This window comes from Haliotis cracherodii, unplaced genomic scaffold (genome assembly GCF_022045235.1).
Source record: "Haliotis cracherodii isolate W230 unplaced genomic scaffold, xgHalCrac1.p SCAF_4, whole genome shotgun sequence".
NCBI lineage: Eukaryota > Metazoa > Mollusca > Gastropoda > Lepetellida > Haliotidae > Haliotis > Haliotis cracherodii.
In genome coordinates this window covers 45,916,414-45,933,792 of record NW_027266297.1, presented here as the reverse complement: position 1 = coordinate 45,933,792, position 17,379 = coordinate 45,916,414, and the positions used below count along the sequence as shown (strand labels likewise).

The following is a 17,379-nucleotide window of genomic DNA, read 5'->3' as shown; positions in this document are numbered from 1 at the left end:
AATGTCAATGCTTTATTAGCGTCCGATAAAGAGGCGATACAAGGTGAAAAGCCAGCCGCTTTGAGGGCCAACTCAAGTTTTAATGATCACCTCACCTGTTACCGACTACATGTATATAAGGACGCCCCTCAATGTGTACCTGCACTTGGCTGTAAGACTCGAACTTAGACGCACATTTGTAAGTACGGTATGTCTCGTATTTTATATGTACACAGTGTATATTTTACATTGTGTGTGTGTGTGTGTGTGTGTGTGTGTGTGTGTGTGTGTGTGTGTGTGTGTGTGTGTGTGTGTGTGTGTGTGTGTGTGTGTGTGTGTGTGTGTGTGTGTGTGTGTGTGTGTGTGTGTGTTTCAGAAAGGGCAATGTCAGATATGGGCCTGATTTGGCACACATGATCTGTATGATATATTAAATGAGCAGGACTTTTAGCAATTCTCACATGAGAATAGACTTTGATCATTTCACCAACTGCATGTTATGGACTAATAACAAATAATATAGATAGATAGATAGATGTTTGGATTTTCTCATGACGTTAAAAACGATACGCCTTTTCCCTCATTTTAGCCATTCCTGTGTACTTGAAGATGTCAGAGGTCAAATGCTTGCACGTGTAAGAAAGAAAAAGACCAGTTTTCAACCATTTTAACATGTCTGATAATTTTCATAACACTTTTTTTAATAATTTGACATGTCTATTTGGACAGAAAGGGACCTAATCCTACCTGGTCCATTCTGAGAATCGACTTTTAAACATAGCTATTTCTTAAACATTGATACTGAATTTCAGCTTCTTCAGTTTGATACCGTATTCGAATAAAGAATTATTTTGCTCTCGTTCGTTTCATATGGAAGTTTAGACAGTGTGTAAGTCACATCATGATAAGGCGTAACTTGTCACGTGAAAACGGGATCATGACGATTTATTTATTTATCTGTTCATTTATTTGCCCAAGTTACTCAATCTATTCAAATGGATGTTTATGAAGATTTCGTTTAAATGTTGGCGCAAAACTTTCTTATATTAATATCAATATTATTACTATAACCTTATATTTTCAAGAAGTTATATTTTAGTGAGGTTTTAACATTCGTGAATTATTGAACAGTTTACTGTAATTAGCAATGACACATTTTGTTTCGTAGTTTCACCTCTGACATGATGGTCAGTTCCTGGAAGTCATCGATCAAGAAGAAACCGTCTTTGCTGACTTTGTGTTTATTGTTTCTAGAAGGTCGATATGGCTCGATTCCTCCTCGCAACCTGTGTTCTCGCCGTGTGCCTGGCATACACCATCGCTATGGGACATGGAGGTGAGATCTATTAGCTACTTAACATTGCACTTCCCTCTATTTCGTGTCAACTTTGACTCCACCATTGACGTCTGTGATATCATTCCCCGTCCCATGAAGCATGAGCCGACCTGTCTGTGATATCATTCCCCCTCACATGAAGTATCAGCCTACCTGTGTCATATCACTCCCCGTCACATGAAGCATCAGCCTACCTGTGTCATATCATTCCCCGTCACATGAAGAATCAGCCTACCTGTCTATTCTACCATGACTTTGATGAATGCTTGATTCTGATTGGTTAAAAAGAGGTTTCCTTTTTGCTACGGAAACCCCTTTCAAATATATTAAGCCTTTTCATAAACAAGAAGCCTACATATCGATTCATAGAAAATGGCTACCGATGGATTACCCCATATGAACTGTAAAACATATCTTTATTTCCTCTTATACACGCTGGGTCTCTAATACCAGCCAGGTCCCTAATACACGCCGAGTCAAGGGCTCTCGCGAAATTAACAGACGGCGTAGCGTCAAATAGAGGAAATACGGTAGTTTGATATCGGATGTTTGTGGCGTTCTAGGCCGCAACACTGACTGCTTCGATGATGACATTAATAGATTTAACGAAGGCATATCTTTTGAATACAAATGTAATGTTTATGAAACTGTTAGAGAAATTTCTATGGTGACCAGAATCGTAACAATTTCAGCTATTTCCTCAAACAACCGACAATGAAAGTAAAATATAACATTATAAAAATTGTTTGAAAAACTTTATTCATGACAACATGTTGTTTACAAACCTTTTTCTGACCGATATTCGTTGCCATCTCCGTCAACCACCACCGTTAGAATTTGGCAGGAGGGGATTTCAAAGTCCATCAGAAAACACTTTCTTTCGAAAGTCCACGAAAACAATGTCCCAACTGAAGTGACAGCTTATCAAACTTGTTGGAATTCATTTTAGAACACGCACAATTAAGAAAATCATACACGATCCACTATTTCTGGGACACAAATGTCTAAGTTCTGTCACTATTTGGCTTTGGATCCGTGAAATCTTGAAATTAATAGGTCACACCATGCAGATTCCTCGTTTCAAAATATCAAATCTCATTAAATCAGATCTTAGTTCTCGCTACCGCTAAACAAAGTTCTGAGGATATCCCATTACGGGTCACGTCAGACCGACTTTGCGCGAACTTTGACTGACCAATGGAATGACCAATGAGAAGGCAGCTTTCTTTTGCTTTACGGCACAATTTTCAAATTGGCGACTACGCTTCGAAAAATATTTTGACAAATTCCCGATTACAAATTTGAAACCTGAAAAAAACACATTCTGGAATGACTAATAGATGGTCTAGATTGAAAGGATTCAGTCGTTAAACCCGTAACTATCGTTCGGAATACACCATGTTAAAGTTTTCGAGATTGCATGATTAGAAATCACATTCCGACTGTCACTTTCATAATCTGGTAAGCAACGCATTGGTTGGTCGGATGAAAGGTCGTTCTGACGTGACCCCTAATGGGATGTCTTCAGATCTTTGTTTAGCTGTAGTGAGAACTAAGGTCTGATTTTAATGAGATTGCAAAATATCAGGCTCGTCTGCAGCCTAAAAAGCGGCAGTTCAGTCATACTCAGTCACCTTGGTAATCATATGGATGTACCAGCAGGCTCGATCAATCCCAGATAATCTACCTGTTAATGTTGAACCACATCATAGATTGAGGTTGTCATCTTGCTTCATTCTATAACACGTTACGGAGAATGTAACCACAGATTGTCAGCCATTGACAGCTGTGAGGTGTGAGTAACTGAGATGTAGGTCAAGTTCTGCCACATCCAAGTTCGGGGTGGAGAGGCATTTATTTTAATTATATTATTGTTCACTGGGGGTAATTGCCAACTAACTAATAACACTTACACATGTTAAATGTATACTAGAATATAATTTCTTAAAGTTTGCTGTAGAAATATATTCGTTCAGCATTTTGAAACCTTTTTTCTATTACCCTTCATCCCTGCAATAGAAATGATGGCATGTTCGATTTCCAAGAAATGACCTCTCGCACAAATTTCCGAGAAATGACAGTCCACAGTGTACATTAGTGTACAACAGTTTGGTAGAAATTAAAACATCTCTCTTTGGACTAAGTTTGGAGTGTTATTTGTCAACATCTTTTGAAAAACTATGTGTTTTAAATACTTATTATGAACTACTCACGACTATGGTGTTTTTAATCTTGAACTTTAGTAATAATTGTTACATATATACTTACCTGTGACCTCTTTTCGGAATGTTCTAAGATTGTGGACCTGTGCACCTGTGTTATTACGCGTTGCAAGAGAGCGCCGTTTTCATAGCGTTGTTGCCGTCATGGGAGAATGGAGATAAACCTACTGTGCTTTGAAATTGGATGTAGTCTACATCAAAATTCAAAACACAGGTTTATCTCCTAATTATATCATATGTTTGTCAGTGCGGATCTGCAGACTGTATCTATGTAGCGGGTGAGGGTCATTTGTAATCAGTGCAACATGGACTTTGTTCACAGGTGATGCCGCGCCTGCTGCTGGTGGTGATGGTGACTGCGCATCCAGTCAATGTGAGTACAATTCTCAACACGTTGAGGGAGTGTCCCTCGGAGATGAGTTTGCTGTTAAAGAATAAAGTCATTATATTCTCCCCTAAAACAAAAACATATCTCAAAGTTTGTGAACTTTACCAAAGATCCTCTCTTTTCTGACCTTCGTAATAAGAAAATGATGATAAACCACACACTCGCAAAATCACAGTTCCAATATAGATATTCTACTGAGTGTCGAGATTTAGCCTTGATGGGTGACCTCACTCACCACAACTCGCGTGTGATCACTTGGCTCATTTTCCCACTCTCCTTTGACCTATGCTTGTGTAGAGGGCCGACTTAGGAGGTTGGCGCTGTATGCCCTACAGATAGCTGAATGAATGTCACCGTACCCCTGATGTTGCTCATGCTGTCAACCACTGGATCATAAGCAGACCGTCGTGATGTAGATTAAACGTTCTGCAGGAATAATTGTTCAACGTCTCGTTGCTTCCCTCATGCGATGTAAATGTTTACCCCATGGACAGCTCCAGCACCAATGGGGCAGGCCACGCTCAGCTGGAAGTGAGATTTATGGTTACTGTAATATTAATCGTGATATTCCATGACGTAGTTCAGATCGCCGTTGCAACTTTAAGAGATATGTAATCTATGGTTTCAGCATGCCCCAAACCTGGGGGTGGATGTGTAGCACTTGGAGGAACCTTTGAACTCAACGCCTGCACCACACTGACATGCTCCGTGGAGGGTAACGTCTACGGGCTCCGTGGACCGACCAGTAAGTTCATCAGTCCAAGATATGCAGGCCCGGTGTTACTCGGAAACGGGGATAAGAACATGGAATGTAGACCTGTTAGAAGAGGTGTTGTTTTGGTGTAACACCATTTATCCTTACTGACAGAGAGTATAAAGTATCACCCTCTGAATAGTATCACTCTCTTTACATTATGTAAATCATGGAATCTAAAAGCGAATTTATTGTACATAGAAATATATTATGTGGACTACGGTACACGATATAGTAAATATGCTGTCATTTAAGGAGCGAGCTGATGACACCAGATAATATGCGCTGATTATTTCTATGTATACATTTATACTGTCAAAGAATAAATGAATTTAACATGCACTTTATGTGATACAACTGTAATAACAAGTACTAGTCGGACCTACTGTCTGAGGATTTCTCTTCACTCAACAAACATCTCAATTGCATGTCCGTTATAGAATCTAATTAGCTGCTTGAACAAAATATACAAGTAACGTCATTACCTCATAATGGAAGATGACACGTGCTTGTCACGTCACAACTGGCCCTGGCCAGCGTCAAGTTAAGATCCTGAAATCCGATAGCGATGTAAATACCCAAAATAGGTAAAAATAACCTGCTAACTTAATGACAAATGCTTTAGAAATTCCGTCTCGTGGTATACAAGCTATTCCAGATCCTAAAACCCCGACAACCCGCTAGTGACACATGTAATGCGTCATTTATTCGGTCGATTTATAAACAAGCCAAACACATGTAAGACTCGATAAATATAGATCAATATCTGAAGATATTATGTTGATTGTATGTATGTGGTTATTTATAATTCAGCTCCCCAATGGTTCATGGAGTGAATATAAACCAATATTTTCAGAATGTGCCCATGGAGAGGAATGTTTCGAAGGAGGTGCCAAGAAAACCTTTGGGAACTGTGGGTATACGTGCTCAGTGTCTGGCACCATTGGTTTCACCAAAGATGACTCAGGTAAGTTTTAGAGTCTATAACTTTAAACAAAATACCATCATAAAATGTTTTCTCTTCAACACAGCCTAAAACCACGTGGTCCTCTCCCTCACAGTCCTAGCGAGTACCCTGAATGTGTTATACAACATGTTCCTCTCCCACACAGCTCTAGAGTGTACCCTGAATGTGTAATACAACGTGTTTCTCTCACACACAGCTCTAAAGTGTACCTGAATGTTTAATACCACGTGTTCCTCTACCACACAGCCGTTCAGTGTACCTAAATGTGTAATGCCACGTGTTCCTCTCCTTCAAAGCCCCAGAGTGTACCCTGAGTGTGTAATACCACGTGTTTCTCTCCCACACAGCTCTAAAGTGTACCTGAATGTGTAATACCACGTGTTCCTCTCCTTCAAAGCCCCAGAGTGTACCCTGAATGTGTAATACCACGTGTTTCGCTCCCACACAGCTCTAAAGTGTACCTGAATGTGTAATACCACGTGTTCCTCTCCTTCAAAGCGCCAGAGTGTACCCTGAATGTGTAATACCACTTGTTTCTCTCCCACACTGTCCCCGAGTGTACCTGGATGTGTAATTCAACGTATTTCTCTCCCACACAGTCCTTGAGTGTACCTGAATGTGTAATACCACGTGTTCCTCTCCCACACAGTCCTTGAGTGTACCTGAATGTGTAATACCACGTGTTCCTCTCCCACACAGCCCTTGCGTGTACCTGAATGTGTAATACCACGTGTTCCTCTCCCACGCAGTCCTTGAGTGTACCTGAATGTGTAATACCACGTGTTCCTCTCCCACGCAGTCCTTGAGTGTACCTGAATGTGTAATACCACGTGTTCCTCTCCCACAGAGCCCTTGCGTGTACCTGAATGTGTAATACCACGTGTTCCTCTCCCATGCAGTCCTTGAGTGTACCTGAATGTGTAATACCACGTGTTCCTCTCCCACACAGCCCTTGAGTGTACCTGAATGTGTAATACCACGTGTTCCTCTCCCACGCAGTCCTTGAGTGTACCTGAATGTGTAATACCACGTGTTCCTCTCCCACACAGTCCTTGAGTGTACCTGAATGTGTAAAACCACGTGTTCCTCTCCCACACAGCCCTTGAGTGTACCTGAATGTGTAATACCACGTGTTCCTCTCCCATGCAGTCCTTGAGTGTACCTGAATGTGTAATACCACGTGTTCCTCTCCCACACAGCCCTTGAGTGTACCTGAATGTGTAATACCACGTGTTCCTCTCCCCCGTAATCCTTGAGTGTACCTGAATGTGTAATACCACGTGTTCCTCTCCTACACAGCCCTTGAGTGTACCTGAATGTGTAATACCTCGGGTTCCTCTCCCACACAGTCCTTGAGTGTACCTGAATGTGTAATACCACGTGTTCCTCTCCCACACAGTCCTTGAGTGTACCTGAATGTGTAATACCACGTGTTCCTCTCCCACACAGCCCTTGAGTGTACCTGAATGTGTAATACCACGTGTTCCTCTCCCACGCAGTCCTTGAGTGTACCTGAATGTGTAATACCACGTGTTCCTCTCCCACACAGCCCTTGAGTGTACCTGAATGTGTAATACCACGTGTTCCTCTCCCACACCGCCCTTCAGTGTACCTGAATGTGTAATACCACGTGTTCCTCTCCCACACCGCCCTTCAGTGTACCTGAATGTTTTAAACCGCTTGTTCCTCTCCCACAAAGCCCTTGAGTGTACCCGAATGTTTATACCACGTGTTCCTCTCCTACACAGCCCTTGAGTGTACCTGAATGTGTAATACAACGTGTTCCTCTCCCACACCGCCCTTCAGTGTACCTGAATGTGTAATACCACGTGTTCCTCTCCCACGCAGTCCTTGAGTGTACCTGAATGTGTAATACCACGTGTTCCTCTCCCACAGAGCCCTTGAGTGTACCTGAATGTGTAATACCACGTGTTCCTCTCCCACACCGCCCTTCAGTGTACCTGAATGTGTAATACCACGTGTTCCTCTCCCACGCAGTCCTTGAGTGTACCTGAATGTGTAATACCACGTGTTCCTCTCCCACACAGCCCTTGAGTGTACCTGAATGTGTAATACCACGTGTTCCTCTCCCACGCAGTCCTTGAGTGTACCTGAATGTGTAATACCACGTGTTCCTCTCCCACACAGCCCTTCAGTGTACCCGAATGTGTAATACCACGTGTTCCTCTCCTACACAGCCCTTGAGTGTACCTGAATGTGTAATACCACGTGTTCCTCTCCCACACAGCCCTTCAGTGTACCTGAATGTGTAATACCACGTGTTCCTCTCCCACGCAGTCCTTGAGTGTACCTGAATGTGTAATACCACGTGTTTCTCTCCCACACAGTCCTTGAGTGTACCTGAATGTGTAAAACCACGTGTTCCTCTCCCACGCAGTCCTTGAGTGTACCTGAATGTGTAATACCACGTGTTCCTCTCCCACACAGCCCTTCAGTGTACCTGAATGTGTAATACCACGTGTTCCTCTCCCACGCAGTCCTTGAGTGTACCTGAATGTGCAATACCACGTGTTCCTCTCCCACGCAGTCCTAAAGTGTACCTGAATGTTTTAAACCGCTTGTTCCTCTCCCACACAGCCCTTGAGTGTACCCGAATGTTTATACCACGTGTTCCTCTCCTACACAGCCCTTGAGTGTACCTGAATGTGTAATACCACGTGTTCCTCTTTCACACAGCCCTTGAGTGTACCTGAATGTGTAATACCATGTGTTCCTCTCCCACACAGCCCTTGAGTGTACCTGAATGTGTAATACCACGTGTTCCTCTCCCACGCAGTCCTAAAGTGTACCTGAATGTGTAATACCACGTGTTCCTCTCCCACACTGTCTTTGAGTGTACCTCCCAATGCCCGGCCCCTTATTAGTTTAAAATGCAAAGCCACTTCCACTTCTACCTCCATCTGGACATTATTTTATAGTTATATGTGTATCAACATCCAATTGTAAATTTCTTCTTTTTTTTCCAGCTTGTGAATAGACCATATGCACGTGTTGCACGACCAGACAGCGACGAAGTCATTGTGAGGTTACTCCGATAGATCGTGGAACTCAGCAATAAATCTAAAACACATATCCTGAATCTTTCTTGTTTTGTTTTATGCTGAGAGCGACAACTCTAGTATGAAAGTGGGGAATACTCGATTCTGATTGGTCAATCAGAAGTTTCAAATCACAATAATTCTCTGACTGAAACAGCTGATTTGACGGCCTCATAACCGAGAAGAACAATTTTCTCAATCATTTTCGGTATCAATCACTTCGTAATGTACAATAAATAGGTTACAGAAAGCACAGTTTCGCTTGCTACAGTATAAAATTGTGTGTGAGTTAGTTTAGATTGATCTGGACTTGCCTAGGCTTTTAGAATATATGGACTTTATTAACCGAGTGTATATATATATATTCCACAGTCACGGCGCAGGAGTGACAACAAAGATACTAATAAACTTCCCACATACCTGAACACGGATCCATTCGCTAACATTACAGCTGTTACTCCTCGTGAACGTTGAGGAATTGGGAACATGTTTCCATTGTCAATTTGTTTGGTTTCAAATTTGAGAGTCTTGTCACCTGTTGCCAGTTTACTCCTATATAAGCCCTCGTGACACTCCTCGTGGCATTTGGTGGATTAGAAGCAGTTACGTAAGTATTAGACTTATGTTTCCATTCTAATGTGTAGACTACAGTCATTTCATCATTACCCAGCGCAACACTTTCACTACGTTCAAACTGGTATAATCAGATGAATGTATATATGAATCAGTCATCAGTTTTCAATAACTTCACTTTATTATACATCTACAGAGAACAAAAATAGATATCTGCTTCGTTCAAGTACGATTTTTAAATTAAAAAAATTAGCACGCTGACTTGAAAACAATTTGGATTTGTTTAGTTTAAGGGCGGGAGCTTTCGCGTTGCTGTGTCTGTGGAAGCGTGACTCGCGAAAATGATGCACTTCAGAATATACGCGTAACAGTTTCCACGTATAGGCCTCAGCACTCAGTCGGTCATCCTTTTCCATGTCGTTTGATAAAGACTGTCTTCAGGGGGATTGACGTTACGTACGTGCAGGTGAAAAAAATGCCACGGATACAGTATGACCTTTTTGCCTCACAAGTTCACTGATTTCTGTTCAGGTAGCCTCGAGATCGAAGTGGTCACCTGCCTAACGTTGATTGATGGCACACTTTGGTATAAGTGTGAAGCTAACACTGTGTGACACAACGTAATGTGGCTGAATGCTGCTAACAGTCTTTTGCAGTTTAATGTTTAAAATTTTACTTAAAAAGGATAGTAACCACAATGCACACCATGTCGTAACTTATTCCGCCGCCACATGTACCCACAATGTCGGGGTCTGTGTGATGCCACAATGTCAATTGGACAGAAGCGGTTGGAGGTGGAAGGTCGGTACTTGACAAAACGCACGAGAATTTAATAACTTGAATGTATTTTTATTCTTTATTATAAGGACCCATACAGATCCATACACCTCCCATCCCTGGATGAGAATAATAGTAAGTCCATTTCTTAGGCGCTGTTTTCTATTTACAATGCGGTTGCACAATTCGTCAGTCCCACTTAGAAATCACTGATATTTAACCCGAACGTGGCCACAATTGGCAATTATTAGAAACCTTCATTTGCTCAAGTATAGATTACATGTATGGAGGCATTTCAAGATCATTTCTAAATTTCGCAGCCATATTAAAGTTATGCATTTCGTCGATCTCTTAATTCTCACTTTGGCTTCATTGACGTCTGATAAAGAAGTGACACAAGTTCATGTTAGGCCTAGACGCTTTTGGAGCCACTTTAAGACTTACTGATCACATCACCTGTTACCGACTACATCTATATAAGGACGGCCCTCAATGTGCACCTGCACTTGGCTGTAAGACGCACATTTGTAAGTTCGGTATGTCTCGTATGTTATATGTATATAGTGTCTGTTTTAAATGTGTGTGTGTTTCAGAAAGGACAATGTATGATAAGTGCCTACCCAAATTTGGAACACATGATCTCTATAATTTAAAAAATGAGCTCAACTTATAGAAATTGTCATGTAAAATATCAAATATGTTCATATGCATGAGAGCAGACATAAATCATTTCACCAACTGCATGTTATGGACTAATAACAACTAACAAATGTATAGATTAAACTCAACTGTGTCAACAATACTTTTATCAGGAAACATTTTTTCTACATTTGAACATCAGCAAGTCTTTGACCCAAGCTGATGTAGATGCAGACACACGAACTTCATCATGTTTGGATTTTCTCATGACGTTAAAAACAATCCGCCTTTACCCTCAATTTAGCCATTCCCATGTACTTGAATATGTCAGAGGTCAAAAGCCTGCAAGTGTAAGAAAGAAAAAAAGGCCACTAGTCAACGATTTAAACATGTCTGATAATTTTCCTAACATTTTATTCATAATTTGACATGTCTATTTGGACAGAAAGGGACCTAATCCCACCTGGTCCATTCTGAGAATCGATATAACCTTTTAAACATATAGCTATTTCTTAAACATTGATACTGAATTTCAGCTTCTTCAATTTGATACCGTACTTGAATAAAGAGTTGAGAAGCGTGCGTTTTATGTGGAGGTCAGAGAAGTGTGCAAGTCACCGCACAATAAGGCGTGACTTGTCACGTGAAAAGGGCATCATGATAATTTATTTATTTATTCGTTTATTTGCCCAAGTTACTTGAGAAATAATAACCCATAAAGTCAATCTGTGCAAATGGGTGTTCGAGATGATTTCGTTCAAATGTTAGGGCAAAACTTACAACTTCATCTAATATTTTCAAGAAGCTAAATTATAGTGAACTGTAATATAGCAATTACACATTTTGTGTCGTAGTTTCACCTCTGACATGATGGTCAGTTCCTGGAAGTCATCGATCAAGAAGAAACCATCTTTGCTGACTTTGTGTTTATTTTTTCTAGAAGGTCGATATGGCTCGATTCCTCCTCGCAACCTGTGTTCTCGCCGTGTGCCTGGCATACACCATCGCTATGGGACATGGAGGTGAGATCAGAAGACAACATAACAGTGCACTTCCCTCGACTTCGTGTCAACATTGACTCCACCACTGACTCAAGTGCAGGCCTACGATATCATTCGCCGTCAAATGAAGTATCAGGCTACATGTTTTTGATATCATTCCCCGTCACATGAAGTATTAGCTTACCTGTCTGTTAAAACATTACCAGTCACAAGAAGTATCATACTATACATATCTGTCTGGAGGACCATTCCCCGTCACATAAAGTATCAGTCGCCCTCTCTGGGATATCATCCCCCGTAGCTTGAAATACTACATTACCTGTCTGTGATATCATTCCCCGTCACATGAAGTACCAGTCTACAGGTCTGTGATATCATCATCCCCCGTAACTTGAAATACTACCTTACCTGTCTGTGATATCATTCCCCGTCACATATAGTATCATACTATACATATCTGTCTGTAACATCATTCCCGGTCACATGAGGTACCAGTCAACCTGTCTGTGATATCATCCCCGTAGCTTAAAATACTACCTTACTTGTCTGTTATATCATTCCCCGTCACATGAAGTATTAGCTTACCTGTCTGTGATATCATTCCCCGTCACATGAAGTATAAGCCTATCTGTCTGTAATATCATTCCCCGTCGCAAAAAAGTATCAGCCTACCTGTCTGTGATATTCCTCGTCACATAAAGTATTTTCCTACATATACCTGTCCGTGATATCATTCCCCGTCACATGAAATATTTGTCTACCTGTCTGTGATATCATTCCCCGTCACATGAAGTATAAGTCTACATAACCCCTCCTGATATCATTCCTCGTCACATGATGTATTAGCCTACCTGTCAGTAATATCATTCCCCGTCACATGAAGTATTAGTCTACATACCTTGTCTGTGATATCATTCCCCGTCACATGAAGTATTAGTCTACATAACCCTGTATGTGTATCTTTCCCCGTCACATGAAGTATTAGTCTACCTGTCTGTAATATCATTCCCAGTCACATGAAGTATCAGCCTACGTGTCTGTGATATTCTTCATCACGTAAAGTATTAGCCTACAAATACCTGTCTGTGATATCATTGCCCGTCACATGAAGTATTAGTCTACATAACCCCGCCTGATATCATTCCCCGTCACATCAAGTATAAGTCTACATACCCTGTCTGTGATATCATTCCCCGTCACATGAAGTATTAGTCTACATAACCCCGCCTGATATCATTCCCCGTCACATCAAGTATTAGTTTACATACCCTGTCTGTGATATCATTCCCCGTCACATGAAGTATTAGTCTACATAACCCCGCCTGATATCATTCCCCGTCACATGAAGCATCAGTCAATCTGTCTATTATATCATATGTTTGTCAGTGCGGGTCTGCAGACTGTATCTAAATAGCGGGTGAGGATCATTTGTAATCAGTGCAACATGGACTTTGTTCACAGGTGATGCCGCGCCTGCTGCTGGTGGTGATGGTAACTGCGCATCCAGTCAATGTGAGTACAATTCTCAACACGTTGAGGGAGTGTCCCTCGGAGATGAGTTTGCTGTTAAAGAATGATGTCATTATATTCTCCCCTAAAACAAAAAAATATCTCAAAGTTTGTGAACTTTACCAAAGATCCTCTCTTTTCTGACCTTCGTAATAAGAAAATGATGATAAACCACACACTCGCAAAATCACAGTTCCAATATAGATATTCTATTGAGTGTCGAGATTTAGCCTTGATGGGTGACCTCACTCACCACAACTCGCGTGTGATCACTTGGCTCATTTTCCCACTCTCCTTTGACCTATGCTTGTGTAGAGGGCCGACTTAGGAGGTTGGCGCTGTATGCCCTACAGATAGCTGAATGAATGTCACCGTACCCCTGATGTTGCTCATGCTGTCAACCACTCGATCATAAGCAGACCGTCGTGATGTAGATTAAACATTCTGCAGGAATAATTGTTCAACGTCTCGTTGCTTCCTAACTAAAACTCCCTCATGCGATGTAAATGTTTACCCCATGGACAGCTCCAGCACCAATGGGGCAGGCCACGCTCAGCTGGAAGTGAGATTTATGGTTACTGTAATATTAATCGTGATATTCCATGACGTAGTTCAGATCGCCGCTGCTACTTTAAGAGATATGTAATCTATGGTTTCAGCATGCCCCAAACCTGGGGGTGGATGTGTAGCACTTGGAGAAACCTTTGAACTCAACCCCTGCACCACACTGACATGCTCCGTGGAGGGTAACGTCTACGGGCTCCGTGGACCGACCAGTAAGTTCATCAGTCCAAGATATGCAGGCCCGGTGTTACTCGGAAACGGGGATAAGAACATGGAATGTAGACCTGTTAGAAGATTTATTTATGGAACACCATTTATCCTTACTGATAGAAAGTATATTGAATCGCAAAAGAAAGTAACATTGCATTAAAAGTTGTCATTTAAATATCTGGGTAATTTTTGTCAAAGTTTCTAAAATTTAACATTACCATGTCCGGAAAAATGAAATTTGATGATAAAAAACAAAGCAGATGACAATAAAACCCGATCGCCCAAACGCATCACGGCAACGGTCATGGTAATCCGATGCACATGCAAATTGAAATGCACATGCGTTCTCCCATTTCTTGCCCTATAAAAATCCACCCAGATCGGATAACATTCATTCGTTATTGAACTGCTACCACAAGCCAAGATTGACAAGAAATTAGCGACCCCAAGCCCTTGGACGATTGCAAGCTGGACAAACCGCCCGGCAAGTAGCCAATGCATTTCAAGTCCACGTAAGGACCATATACAGACTCCAGCAACGGTACCAGACCACCAACACTACAGATGACCGACCACGTAGTGGAAGACAAAGGGTTACTACCCGACGTCAGGATCGTCAGATCGTGCGATAGCATCTTCATGATAGCTTTGTTACTGCAGCGGAAACTGCTCGACAGACCATGGGGACACATTAGCGACACATTAGTGCGGACACCGTGCGTCAACGATTGACGAGCAGACACCTCCACTGTCACAGTCCACACCGAGGACCCCTTCTGACACCACCATCGCCGGGGCCGTCTTCAGTGGGCAACACAGCACCAGCATTAGCGCCACCAGCAGTGGAGAAGAGTTCTCTTCTCAGACGAGATCCATTACTGTATCTGAACAGCAGATGGCAAAGAGAGAGAGAGAGAGAGAGAGAGAGAGAGAGAGAGAGAGAGAGAGTCTGGCGATGCCGTTGGGAACGTTATTCGGATGTTTGTGTTGTTGAGAGAGACTCGTAGGGTGGTCCGAGCATCATGGTGTGGAATGGAATTGGTCTTGCACAGAGGGTCGGCCCTGTGGTCTTTCAGAACATCGGTCCAGGGTGAGGCAATGGTGTCACAGCAGCTCGGTACATTGATCAAGTCTTGAGACCACACGTCAAACCTCATTTGACACGTCGCCGCCACCACGAATTTCAGCATTACAACGCCCGTGCCCACACTGGGAGAGCAACAAGAGACTGCAGAATAGCATCAGAACCATGCAGTGGCCTGCCCTCAGTCCCGATTTAAGTCCCATTGATCACCTGTGGGACGAGATTCAAAGACGGCTGAATGACGTCCGACCAAGGCCGACAACTGCAGCTGAACTGCGTCAGGCGTTCCTCGGAGTGTGGGCTCAAGTGCCTATGGCCTTCATCAACCGCCTCATCCATTCCATGTATCGACGTTGCACGGCAGTCATCAATGCACATGGCGACACACGAGATCCTGACTTGTGATGCCATTTTCTCAGAGACTAGTGTTGTGTTTCCCTTTAAGAGCATTTGGCACTTTAATTTCAACCCTGGTGATTTGCCAAGTTTCATCTTTTTAATATGTCTCAAAGTATGTTTACAGTGTTTGGACACGAAAGGTTTCTCATATATCTATCCATGGTGACGTTTCTTTTGCGGTTCAGGATATAAAGTATCACCCTCTGGATAGTATCACTCTCTTTAGAAGTTTAGAAACATTATGTAAATCATGGAAATCTAAGAGAGAATTTATTGTACATAGAAATATATTATGTGGACTACGATACACGATATAGTAAATATGTTGTCATTTAAGGAGCGAGCTGATGACACCAGATAATATGCGCTGATTATTTCTATGTATACATTTATACTGTCAAAGAATACATGAATTTAACATGCACTTTATGTGATACAACTGTAATAACAAGCACTAGTCGGACCTACTGTCTGAGGATTTCTCTTCACTCAACAAACATCTCAATTACATGTTCGTTAAAGAAGCTAATTAGCTGCTTGGACAGTCAACGTCTTGCACAAAACATACAAGTTTGGCGGCTGGCCCATATACCAAAACGTCATAATGGAAGATGGCACGTGCTTGTCACGTCACAACTGGCCCTGTCCAGCGTCAAGTTAAGATCGATTTATTAACAAGCCAAACACATGTAAGACTCGATAAATATAGATCAATATCTGAAGATATTATGTTGATTGTATTTATATGGTTATTTATAATTCAGCTCCTCAATGGTTCATGGAGTGAATATAAACCAATATTTTCAGAATGTTCCTTTGGAGAGGAATGTTTCGAAGGAGGTGCCAAGAAAACCTTTGGGAAGTGTGGGTATACGTGCTCAGTGTCTGGCACCATTGGTTTCATCAAAGATGACCCAGGTAAGTTTCAAAGTCTATAACTTTAAACGAAATACCATCATAAAATAGTTTTCTCTTCCACACAGCCTAAGAGCGTATCTGAATGTGTAATACCACGTGTTCCTCTCCCACACAGCCAAGGAGTGTATCTGAATGTGTAATACCACGTGTTCCTCTACAACAGAGCTCTAGGGTGTATCTGAATGTGTAATACCACGTGTTCCTCTCCCACACAGCCAAGGAGTGTATCTGAATGTGTAATACCACGTGTTCCTCTACAACAGAGCTATAGGGTGTATCTGAATGTGTAATACCACGTGTTCCTCTACAACAGAGCTATAGGGTGTATCTGAATGTGTAATACCACGTGTTCCTCTACAACAGAGCTATAGGGTGTATCTGAATGTGTAATACCACGTGTTCCTCTACAACAGAGCTCTAGGGTGTACCTGAATGTGTAAAATCGCATGTTCCTCTCCCACACAGTCCTTGAGTGTACCTGGATGTGTAAGACCACTGGTCCCTCACCTCGCTCGCCCTCATCCCAATCCCCGGTTCCGTATTAGTTTAAAATGCAAAGCGACTTTTACTTCTATCTCCATTTGGACATTATTCTATTGTTATATGGACATCACATCCAATTGTAAACTTCTTCTCTTTTCTTCCAGCCTGTTAATAGACCATATGCACGTGTTGCACGACCAGATAGCGACGAAGTCATTGTGACGTCACTTTGATGGATCCTGGAACTCAGCAATAAATCTAAAACTCACATCTCGCCAATCTTTGTTGTTTTGTTTTATGCTGAGAGCAACAACTCTTGTATGAAAGTGGGGAATACTCGATTATGATTGGTCAATCAGAAGTTTCAAATCACAATAACCCTTTGACTGAAACAGCTGTATTATAAGGGCCCATACAGATCCATACACCTCCTATCCCTGGATGATAATAAAAATAAGACCATTTCTTAGGCGCTTTTTTCTATTTACAATGCGGTTGCACAATTCGCCAGTCCCAC

At 41.9% G+C, this 17,379-nt stretch overlaps 2 protein-coding genes across 3 annotated transcripts; both read left to right on the top strand.

The window, feature by feature from the left end:
• The first annotated feature begins 72 nt into the window (after positions 1-72).
• On the top strand, positions 73-8,739 carry LOC139478437 (uncharacterized). The gene is made up of 6 exons (XM_071260895.1): positions 73-178; positions 1,234-1,315; positions 3,860-3,910; positions 4,554-4,670; positions 5,536-5,646; positions 8,634-8,739. The coding sequence occupies exons 1-6, from the start codon at positions 83-85 to the stop codon at positions 8,642-8,644; spliced, it is 468 nt and encodes a 155-aa protein (XP_071116996.1). The 5' UTR covers positions 73-82; the 3' UTR covers positions 8,645-8,739.
• Positions 8,740-9,211: 472 nt separating this feature from the next.
• On the top strand, positions 9,212-17,132 carry LOC139478438 (uncharacterized). 2 transcript variants are annotated; one of them, XM_071260896.1, is made up of 7 exons: positions 9,264-9,312; positions 10,145-10,190; positions 11,635-11,716; positions 13,157-13,207; positions 13,864-13,980; positions 16,269-16,379; positions 17,027-17,132. In XM_071260896.1, the coding sequence occupies exons 2-7, from the start codon at positions 10,179-10,181 to the stop codon at positions 17,032-17,034; spliced, it is 381 nt and encodes a 126-aa protein (XP_071116997.1). In that variant the 5' UTR covers positions 9,264-9,312; positions 10,145-10,178; the 3' UTR covers positions 17,035-17,132. The 2 variants fall into 2 exon arrangements, with proteins under 2 accessions (XP_071116998.1, XP_071116997.1); XM_071260897.1 differs by lacking the exon at positions 10,145-10,190 and having other exon boundaries at positions 9,212-9,312.
• Positions 17,133-17,379: the final 247 nt, after the last annotated feature.